General features: G+C 33.9%; 1 protein-coding gene across 1 annotated transcript in view; it reads right to left on the reverse strand.

The window, feature by feature from the left end:
- The window catches only part of Kpna5 (karyopherin alpha 5 (importin alpha 6)), a 33368-nt gene that overhangs the window by 19164 nt on the left and 2250 nt on the right, over positions 1 to 11954 (reverse strand). The window contains exons 2-5 of the mRNA XM_013032783.1: positions 8931 to 9058; positions 8713 to 8812; positions 4868 to 4962; positions 2869 to 3000 (exon numbers count right to left, since the gene is read on the reverse strand). Of these exons, the coding sequence (XP_012888237.1) occupies positions 2869 to 3000; positions 4868 to 4962; positions 8713 to 8812; positions 8931 to 9058 (455 nt within the window). The remainder of the gene's footprint in view (positions 1 to 2868; positions 3001 to 4867; positions 4963 to 8712; positions 8813 to 8930; positions 9059 to 11954) is intronic.

The following is an 11954-nucleotide window of genomic DNA, read 5'->3' on the forward strand; positions in this document are numbered from 1 at the left end:
TACAAAATGAGTAAGGAAATAATTTTTTGCAATGTGAGAAAGCAAAATTAAAATAGAAAACAAGAAAGAAAAAAGAATAAAAGGTGATTTTATAGTATTTTAAATCAAATTGAAAGAGCATTAAAAAAGTTTCCCTTACATTCTAGTAAAAATTTCTATTCCATTCAACACAGAGAACAATCTACACGGAGAGTCAAATTTAGCAAATTTTCCAATATATTTATAATGAAGTTTGCGCTTATGCTAAGAAATCGCCTAACTGGAAAGGCTTGTAAATAAGATGAGAAAGAGGGCAGGAGACATAGCTCAAGTGATAGAGCACTTGCTTAGTTAGGCAAGGTCCCGAGTTCAAACTAAACTTAAAATAATTTTTTAAAGAAATAAAGCTGACAAAAATTAACAGTGAATATGAGAATAAATTTAAAAGTGGTCAGGGTATAATTATTGAATATGAGTATAAATTTAAAATTGGTCAGGGTATATTATACTTTTTAAATAAATGTTAGTAAAGGATAAAATTATTCTAAATTCCAATTCAATAACCAATTATGCAAATACAAATTATTATATTCTAATTTCAAACTTTTCATGTAAGTACAAAGGACATTGTGTTTTCAACTTGGAAAACTTTGACATTTAAACATGAGTAAATACTTATAACATCTACTTAAAACTATTTGCATTTTTTTTTTAATCCCTGAAAAGAGCAAACAACCCCTGTGAAGATACTTATCATCCTGCGGACTATACTGTTAGTAAGGGTATTACTTGCTCTTATTTTTTAAGAGGCCAATTTTTTTTTTACAATTTTATTGTTATAATAAAGGTGGGTACTGAGAGGTTAGTTACATAAATCAGGTAAAAAGTACATTTATTTTTTGACATCACTCCTTCCTTCCCACTCTCCCGTTTTTCCCTCCCTTCCCCACCCACAAGCAGTTCATTCTCAAGTGTCTAGTGAATTCCACTGCTGCGTTTACCCTCTGTCACTCCTTTTCTATGCTTGTCCTTACCCTCCCAAAGACATATAAATGAACAAACAAAACAAAAACAAAAGGACATCATCAAAAGAAATAAAACCTCTCGATTCCATTTCCTGGAGTTATTTTGATAAATATTATTTTATATGAACAGAGGCACACACAGGCATTGCACCTTTGTGTTCTTCTCCTAAGAGTATCCTCCCAGTGTGCCATATAGTTTATCATGTCCCAGTATATTTAAAACTAGCTTTCACATATGAGAGAAAACATGCAGATTGTCTCTCTGCGCTTGACTTATCTTCACTTAACATGATTTGTTCTAGGCCCACCCATTTCTCTGCAAATGGCTTATTATTCTAATGGCTGTGTAAAATTCCATTTTATGTTAGTACCATATTTTCTGGATCCACTCATCTATTGTAGGCTGGGCTGTTTCCATAGTTTGGCTAGTGTGACTAGTGCAGCAATGAACATGGATGTGCAAGGTATCTTTATGGCATCCTGACTTGTGATGTTCTAGGCAGATGCCCAGAAGTGGAATGGCTGGATCATAAGCAAGATTTATGTTTAGGTTTTTAAGGAACCTCCAGACTACTGTCCAGAGTGGTTGTACTAATTTTAGTTTGCATTACTACCGATAGTACAATAGGGTTCTTTTCCCCCACATCCCACCAACATTTGTTGTTCAAATTCATGATGTTGGTCAATCTAACTGGGGTGAGATGGAATCTAAGAGTTGTTTTGATATGCATTTCCTTTATGGCCAGGGATGATTTACATTTCCTCATGTGTTTCTTTGCATTCTTAGCTCTTCTTTGGAGAAGTCTCTCCTTAGTTCCTTTGCCCATTTAGTGATTGGTTTATTAGCTTGGAGGGGCTAGTTTCTTGAGCTCTTTGTTTATTTTGAGTATTAGGTCTTTGTCTAATGTATTGCCCATAAAGATCTCCCAGTTTGTTGGCTGACTTTCTATATCCTTTGTCCTTGGCTGTACCGAAACTTTTAGTTTGATATAATCCCATTTGTCAAGTCTCTCTCCTATCTGCTGCACACCTGGAACTCTTTTCAAAAAGTTTCTGCCTACTCTCTTTTTGCAGGTCTGATGTTAAGATCTTTGACCCACTTTGAGTTGATACTAGTGCATGGTGACAACAGCAATTCATTTTTAGTTTTCTGCATATGAATGACCAGTTTTCCCAACACCAATTACTGAAGAGGCTATCTTTTTTCTTCTGTGTATCTTTGCTTCCCTTATCAGATATCACATAAGTGTAGGTACATAGTTTCATTTCCTGGTCTTATAGTCTCTTCTATTGATCTTGGGTCTACTTTTGTGCCAATACGAAGTTGTTTTTGTTATTATAGTGTTATAGTAGAGTTTGAGGTCTGGGAATATGACACCACCAGCATTACTTTTTTTTTGCCTAGAATTGCTTTTGTTGTCCCATATGAACTTTTGGATTTTTTTCTCTATCTTGGTAAAGAACTTCATTGGGATTTTGATGGGGATTGCATTAAAATTTGAATGCATTAAGTTTGTACATCATTTCTGGCAATATGGCCATTTTTACAATATTAATTCTACTTCTCCATAAACATGAAAAGTCTTTCCAGAGCTCAATTTTTAAATACTAACTTGAGCTACTAACTTTCCAGGGTCTCATTATACTCTTTTGTCAATAAGAACAGTGACTCCTTTGCTAGTCAAGATCACACATAGAGAGAACCCAAGATCTATGCCCTAGGCAATTCATTCTTCTACTCTTCAAATTTGAAAGAAACTAGTGTATTTTAACAAATGCAATGCACAGGCACATTAGGCACAAAACCAATCACAAGCCATAATCACAAATGGTATTTTTCAAGAAAACATAAACTAGAACTTACTTGCTCCTGAACATCTTCGTGTTCTGAATTAAGAAGTTTAATAAAGATTGGCACAGCCCCCGTTTCAATTACTACTTTGGTATGCAGAAAAGTTCCAGATGCTATATTAGTTAATGCCCACGCAGCTTCAAACTAAAGGGTAAAAGTAAAATAAGATTCTCTATGAAGTCAGGTTTCAGGGACAGAAACCCTTAGCTAAGAAAAATTAGAATTTAATCAAGAGCCAAGAAGGAATATAATGAGAAACTTGTAATCCCAACAATACATTTTTGTAATTCCTATAGCTTGTAATGCTTACTATTAGGGAGTCTGCTGTTCAAAGTAAACAGTTCAAAAATCAATACTTTTTTTTAATTGAGCTAAGAGTCTCACAGACTTTCTTGCCCTGGTTGGCTTTGAACTTCAATCTTCAGATCTCAGCCTTCTGAGTAGCTAGGATTACAGGTGTGAGCCTCATGCACCAGCTTTCAGTATTTTCTTTAATACAGCAAAAGAATCTTAAGAGGTACCTATTTTCCTAGTTAGCACTAAACTGCACATAAAAACATGAAAATTAAAAGTCAAAGGCTAGAAATCTGGCTCAAGTGGTAGAGCACTTGCCTAGCAAGCTCCTGGCCTGAGTTCAAACACCAGACTTCAAAAGAAAAAAAAAACCATACAGATCATACAGAACAACAAAAACCTGAGAGGGCTTTTGACATTAAAATATTTGTAAACTTTAGTAAATTTATTATCAGTAGTAAATTACATAAGAACTTGTTTTATTTGTCTTCACCTTTACTCAAAAGCTGAGTGAAAGTATCAAAGGCAATGGTACAATGGAGTAATTTTAAAATGGAAAAGTTGTTTTTCCTCTTAGTGATGATTCTCAGGGCTTTGCCATTACTACGTAAGTACTTTACCACTTGAGCTTTCCCTGAGTCCTTTTGCTTTAATTTTTAGTCAGGGTCTTGGCTAATGTTGGACCATGATCCTATTCCTTCTGCACAGCTGGGATTACAGACATGACCCACCTTGCCTGGCCTGTATGTTGAGATGGGTTATTCCTAACATTTTGCCTAGTGTGGCCTCCTGATCTTCATTTCCTTAGTAGCTAGGATTATAGGCATGTGCCATCACACCCAGCCAGCAAATTATTTTAAAGACCTCTCAAACTTTTATAGTATCATGGTTGAGAAGTAATGATCTTTAAGACCAATATAACGATGATCACACTTTTTAGTAGATTGTACTTAGTATTTTTTTCAAAAAAAAATCTAACTGATCAATGAAAAATGACTTTAGGGATAAAAGTGAAAACTATGATCATCTAAGAACCAAATTTAACTATGACCATCTAAGAACTAAATTTAACTATATCTTAGTTTGAAGTTTCTAAAACATAAAGTTATTAAGGCTAACAACTATAAACATTCTTATTAATGTTAGTAATGATATGCTTTCCAGAATTGTTCAATAAAACAATTCTCAGGGAAATGGTGCTGTGCCTCAAGTGGTAGAGTGCTCGCCTTAAGCTGAAGAGTTCAGGGACAGCTCCCAGGCCCAGAGATCAAGCCCATGACAGACCAAAAAAAAAAAAAGACAATTCTCAGAAGAAACAGTACTAGGCAGGCACCGTGCAGTGGCTCATGCTTGTAACCCTAGCTACTCAGGAGGCTGAGATCTGAGGATGGAGGTTCAAAGCCAGCCAGGGCAGGAAAAGTCCATGAGACTCTTATCTCCAATAAACCACTCAGAAAACCGAAAGTAGCCCTGTGGCTCTAGTGGTAGAGCATTAGCCTTGAGCTAAAGAGCTGAGGGACAGGGCCCAGGCCAGAGTTCAAGCTCCGCAATGGACAAAATAAACTACTACTGTAACCATGTCCAGGACAGTGCAGTTGACACTACTTTTTATTTTATTACCAAATAACACTGAATGCTTACAAGAAGAAACTGTTTCCACTAGAAACTTTAATATATTATTTCTATAAAAAGATTAAAAATGAAAACTGAGACTCACTTGTAAAGTGCAATTTTCAGTTCTTTCAAGAAATTTTACAAATCTCTGTACAACTCCTGGCTTTTGTATAACTTGATCTATTGGGGGATTAGGTTCTAAAAGTTGAGAGAAAAGTATTATCAAACAAGACATGAAAAGACAATAATGTGGTTGTCATTCAATTAACAGGCACATAAAAATTTTCACTGATCTAAGTTTAAAGCTATTATCTGAATGTAACTGAAAACAAGTGTTTTCAAAATAAACATTTTTGCAAAGTAAATTTTACATTTCTATTAAAATATAGGGAATTTCAACAGTATTTCCTATGTATTTAAATTTTATAAGCTGAGGCTATTTTATGAAGTCACCTTTAGAATGTGAGAGAAATATCAATCTAATACTGAAAACAGCAGATGAGAAAGTATTCATTAACTTTCTACAATACTATCTTCAATTTTCAAAGATCTCTTCCTCATTATTGACCAGAACTTGCTTAAAGTCTCTCAGCCAGATGAAGTTCTCTTGTTTATGGATATATTTATATGTTCAGAAATGTTACTAGACTACCTAAAACTCTTAATAAATTTCGTGAAATTTAGAAGTCTTTAAAATCATAAAATCTCCGGGGAATTTATGGAAAATTCAGAAAGTTATTTTAAATACTAACCGGGAACAGAGAAATCCTTGTTCTATCCATGGACAGATAAAAACTGTACCCTTTGGTTCAGTAACTTCTCTGTTCAGTAACTTTTTTGTTAATTCAATCATCACTTATCATTGTCAGATGTGATAGCTGACAAAGCACCAAAATGGTTTTTTTCTTTCCTAGATTTCAGACCAGATTTAAGCATTATATGCATTTTCATTTTCACACCTTTAAAATGTAACATAACCTAAATCAAACACATAACTCTGCTTATTCTTTAACCTTTTCCTGTCCACAATCCAAATTTGTCTAGTACTGTGTCATCTGCCCGTGTAGTTACACACAGAATTCTCATTTCTACTTCTAACTTGTGTAATTATACTCAGTTTAGATTTTTCAAAACGTTAATTCTAGATGCTCAATATGTTGTTATAGTAATAAAACAGAACAATACAGTATTAATCCTTTTTACTTGCTTTTTAAAAATAAATAAAAATTCAGAATGTAGTTACTACATTTACCTTCTTCTTTTCCAAAATTCTAAATATACTACCTTTTTTTTTTAAGCTTAAGAACAGAATTTTTTCCTTGTCTTTTCAAGGAATAAGAGTTGAGGTTACAATAAGAAAAGAAAAGAAAAAGTTGTGGTTAGAGCGTCTGAGAAGTAGATATTGGACTATCAGCTATATCAATACACAGTTTAGTGATGTCTCTAAATGTCATAAATAAGAACTCAAATATGGTCTCTTCATGGAGAATTATGAGCAATACATTTAGAAAATAAATACAAAATAAAAAGAAATCATTCAAAGTGGAACTGGATCATCAGAGAATCTAACATAAATCTGAACTGGAATACTGATCCACAGAATACTGAAATTATATTATTTACAGAATATTCTATATTATCTTATAAACATGAAAACTACTACACGATAGACTTTTTGTCATTATGACAATATATATTATAAAAATATAAGCAAAATAGTACTGTTAGTGCTTTAACAGCACTAGTGATGAAAACAAAAAAAAGTGGAGAAATTTCTGTAAAACTAGGATTAAAGTGTCATTTGTGATTTATATCCACAAGAGTGGCTATGATAGGGAAATAAATCTTATGAAATGTCTTATCATGGTTTAAATCAGAGAAGAAAAAGCTCTGAGCAGAGGGTAGACAATATCTGCCTAGTGCCAACAGTAAGAATGATTACAATAAGTAAATACTCCCCCCAAAAGACAAAACCTAGTGAATTGTGCTTCTCTTAAGTACCACCCAACCTGGAGAAAAAGAAATAGACCACTTGGATTGTGGAAATATGAAAGTATATTTACAAAGTAAATCTATATGCCTTCAAGTCAAATTATTGGAGTTATCTGACACGTGTTTTAATAACATAATAAATTATTTTGTTAAAAAAAAATCCTCCTGCTGTGTTTGCTTACAGTTCTAGGTATAGCTGCTTTCCTATATAGACATATAAAGTAAAACTCCACTGACAGATCAAGTAAAATTATAGTCAAGATACTATTTTTCCAGGCCTGCCAGGTATGGCAGAAATATATCACGACTGCTCTAAACCCAATCTGAGCAAACAAAATCCCAGGATCAAGAAGAACAGAGAAAAAATGACTGCCTCTATGAAAACGATGATAGTTTAACAGAAACACAATATTTTGCATTATTACAGCAAATGAGAATGAAATTTTCTAACCAAAGAATTCTAATTCAGATAAATAGTTCAAAGGCACCAGGAAGATATTATTTACACATGTAAAGACATAAAAAGAACTGTACTAATGCAACTCTCACAGGAAAAGATTTTAGAGAAAAAAATTCTTCAAGCCATGTTCTTACCATAATGAATCAAAATCATGAGTTCAAGAATGGTGAAGTTGTGGTATAAAAATAATGGGGACAAACTCTAAAACTCTTAAACATCATTAAACTGACAGGAGCTCTGCTAATCAGTTATGATATCAGGCACATATCAAAAAGAAATCCTGAAAGAGAATATGAAAATGTAAAAAATTATTGTAAAAATATGAATCTGACAAAAAAATGACAAAAATCTTTACATAGTAGGAGGAAAAATGATTATTGATTGTATAAAGATTTCTTAACATTGCTGAATTACTTCAGCATGAATGATGAAAATGAACACAAAAGGAAATGTATTCATGAATATGTACTACAAACAAGAAAACAATGACAACAGCCTTAGAATCCATGCTGACCTGACTAAAGGATTTCTTTCATTACTCTTGTTTTAATAAATTCTGTCTTTCTCAAAGATACGGCAGATGATCCAAAGACATTTTTTAAATTATTATCAGTTCATAGATGTAATTCCACATAAGGATGGCTAATACTATAAATAACATGAAAACACAAAAGTTTACATTTTTACTAATGAAGTTTTACGTACTCTATATTAAATTAGATAAATAACAAACAGGAAATTATAATCACAAAGTTTACCATTCAAATCCTAATACTGAAAGTACAAAAGAAGAAAAACTAACAAAAACCAAACCAAACTGCAGTACTAGTGGCTCACACCTATAATCCTACCTACTTAGGATATTGAGAGCAGGAGAATCGAAGTCCAACCTAGGCAGAAAAGTCCAAGAGACTCCTTCTCCAAAATAACCAGCAAAAAACAAAGTTGAAGGCATGACTCCAGCTGTACAAAGTCAGTGGGTCAAGCAAAGCCAAGCAAGTTTAAGGCCCTGTATTCAAAACCCTACACTGGCAAAAAATAAATAAAGAAAATAAACAAAGAAAAATTCCATTGGCTAATAAATAAGCAGCTAGCTAGGTACAATGTCACACACTTACGAGGCTGACAACATGGATCAAGAATTTGAGTTAGGGCTTTCTAGAGAGTTTGATACCATTCTGAGCTATATATAGCAAGACCCTCTCATCCAATGGAAAAAAATACCTAAAAAATGCTTCTATAAGAATTTATAACTTTATTGTTAGCACAATATTATTTTTGCCTTCATATTTATTCAAATTATTTTGTATTTTGCAATTTTCTACAATGTTACCTTGATAATATGCTTTAAAATGTTATTTACAAGTATATTTTAAAGAAAAAACAAAGGACTAAGAAACTAAGACTAGTGGCAGAGAAACATCTTAAAATTTACCTAATAAAATAAAACCACTATAGAATCCTATATCAAATGAGCACATTAGATTAATTCTTGCCTTTAGAAAGCAGCTTTCTAAATTTCTGTGTTGCTGTTAGCTGTTGCTCAGCATTATTAGAAAAAATCATCTGAACCATATCTGCAGTAATAACTTCTTCCTAAAACACACAAAAAGAATTAACATCAAAATATTTTACATGAGTAATATTTGACGTATGTACTAGGTCTTAAGTATTACTGAGGTACAATTCCTACTGTATTTTTTATAAAGTATACCTCTGGAATGGGTACGGTGGAGCTGATATCTGGATCCTGGATAGGACTTTCTAGCATAGAATCATCACATCTAGGCAAAGAGACATTTCTGCGCTTGAACAGCTGCAACAGAGAAACCACTTTATAGACTTATCTTTCCGTTAAATATTCAATTGCCACAGAATTCCATTTTGCATCTGAGCAAGCAAAACAAAAATTTAGTAATCTAAAATATTAAATATAACCCCCTGTATAACTAACTGATGCTAATAAAAATATTTATACAGTTTAAAGCCATTTAAGAATATATATTACCACATTGGATTATACCTAAGAATTTTTAAACAAATCTGTCAGAGATAATACATAATATATTAAAAATTAGAATATCCAAATAACAAGCAGTAAAGAAAAATTCTCAGGGAAAAGGACCACATACTTTTTAATTTAGGAGTACATTAAAATAATATAAAAGAGAAGGACAAAGACATGGTGAAGTCACTAAAGGAAAATTGTAAGAACATTTCCTAAATTAAAATTAAGATAAATCTGGCTATATTCTTTTTTGATAGCTAAATAAATACTATTCTTCTATCTGTATGTTTCTTTGCTTTCTGATGTGGAGTTTAAACTCAGGACTTCACACTTGCTAGGTTGGGATGTTCCCACATGAGTCATGCCAAGGCCTTTTTGCTTTATTTTTCAGATAAGGCCTTGTGGTTTTTTGCCTAGGATCTCCCTATCGCCTTTATAGTGGGTATTATGGTGGATCATCAACTTTGGTGGTCTCATTAACTTTCTTTTGTAGATTAGTATTAAACCACGATCCTACTATCTCTACATCCCAAGTAGCTACAACTAAAAGTGTGTTGCCACTATTCTATAATTTCTGGTAGAAGACATTTTATTATTTATTTTCAGTTATTATATAGTATTATTCAAGATACTACAGATAAGGAGATAACAGACAAATTAGATATACTTCTAAGACAGGGCTTTTTCTTTACTAGTCTTTATAACACTCAGTTTTAACTTGTAGATGACACCATACCCTCTTCTTTTATTTATATTTCTAAATTTTAATACTGATTAGAATGAAGAATGTCAAGATTTGAGCCACAGCGCCACTTCCGGTTTTTTTTTCTTTTTGCTTACGTGCTGCTGAGGAATCTAACCCAGGGCCTCAGGCATGCAAGGCAAGCGCTCTACCACTGAGCCACCTTCCCAGCCCCGCCATTCGAGTTTTTTGTACTAAGGGATCATGTTCTACCACTTGAGTCACAGCTCATTTTAAGCTTTTTTTGTGTGTGATTGATGGAGATAAGTCTCATGGATTTTCCCGGCTGGGCTTCAAACTGAGATTATCAGATCTCAGCCTCCTGAGTACCTAAGGATTACAGGCAGGAGCCCTCAGCACCCAGCAAGATATACTCTCGTAAGTGATTTTCTATTCCTTATAAAGTCACAAATGTAAAGAGGTTAAGAGACCTGGTGGATGAGACTAGAGATAGAAGAAAATGAGTAACATGGGGAGACATCTATAATGAACTTGAGTTCTAGGAAAACCAAAAAATGAAAAATGAGTCAGGAATAAAAATTTCTCAAAACTATTAGACACAATTGCATTTAGATTTACATTTCAAAATAAAACCTATTTCTGCTTAAGTTTTTGCAACAGAAACAAGAAGTCAGATTCATCAGACACTGGTGACTCACACCTGTAATCCAAGCTACTCAGGAAGCTGAGATCTGAGGATCACAGTATAAAGCCAGTCCAGGTAAGAAAGTCTGTGAAACTCTTATCTCCAATTAATCACCAGAAAACCAAAATGGAGAATTTTGGGCCAAATGAATGTTCCAAGTCACCTCTGAAATTTGACAGGATAATAATTTTTAGTTCACTTTTTCCAAGCAGAGCCAACAACTGTCCACTCTGAGCAGAAAACAGTAATAGAAGACAGACCATCTGTTCTCTCTATCCCTTTTAAGATTAAAAGAAGCTAGACACTGGTGGCTCACGTCTGTAATCCTAGCTACTCAGGAGCCTGAGATCTGAGAATCGAAGTTCAAAGCCAGCCCAGACAGGAAAGTCCAGGAGACTCTTATCTTCAATTAACCACCAGAAAACTGGAAGTGGCACTGTAGCTCAAGTATACTACCCTTAAGCTGAAGACCTCAGAGACAGCGCTCAGGCCCAGAGTTCAAGACCCATGACCAACCAAAAAACAGATTAAAAGGGACCAGTCATTTCACTTAAAGGGGCAGATAGAGAAGGAAACAGAGAAGTTATTTTATTTTTATTTGACAAATATCAAGAGTCAGAATAAGAAGTTAAACCCAGTAAACAAACTGGAAAAGTTGATTACTCTTTTATCAGATCTCTTCTAATATTAAAGTATAAGACTGAAAATATGAGAGGGGCTACCTAAATCTGCCTAAATCTCCTATAGGAAGGAGTATCTAAATCTAATTTCTTACTGGGCCTAGTTATCACACATTTGTAACTATAGCTACACAGACGGCTGAGATCTGAGAATCATAGTTTGAGGCCAGCCCAGGTAGACAATCTAAGTCTATTACCCTCAACTAACCAGCAAGGTAGGCTCAAGTGGTAGAGTACTAAAAAGACAAAGCAACACATCCCCAAATCTGCTTCCTTTGAAATGATAAAAATCTGAGAACTCCTTATAAATGGACAGAGATTGAATGAAAGGGAATTCCTGGCAAAAGGAGCTTACCTATGCTTTGGGTAGGCTCCACCTATTTTATCAACTAAGAATTACAAGTTTGCCAGATAACATGACCTTGTAATAAATATTCCCTCAAAAAGGTACAAGGTATATATAGAAGCCACCATTTTAAGTCTTAATTCACCTTTCTTGCCTGGGAGCAAGAAATGTTTCTCTCTTTTACTATTTCTCCCTATTTTAAGCCTATACTAAAATAAATCTTTGGGGGCTGGGAAGGTGGCTCAGTGGTAGAGCGCTTGCCTTGCATGCTCAAGGCCCTGGGTTCGATTCCTCAGCACCACATAAGCAAAAAGAA

This window comes from Dipodomys ordii, unplaced genomic scaffold (genome assembly GCF_000151885.1).
Source record: "Dipodomys ordii isolate 6190 unplaced genomic scaffold, Dord_2.0 Scaffold157, whole genome shotgun sequence".
Classification (NCBI taxonomy): domain Eukaryota; kingdom Metazoa; phylum Chordata; class Mammalia; order Rodentia; family Heteromyidae; genus Dipodomys; species Dipodomys ordii.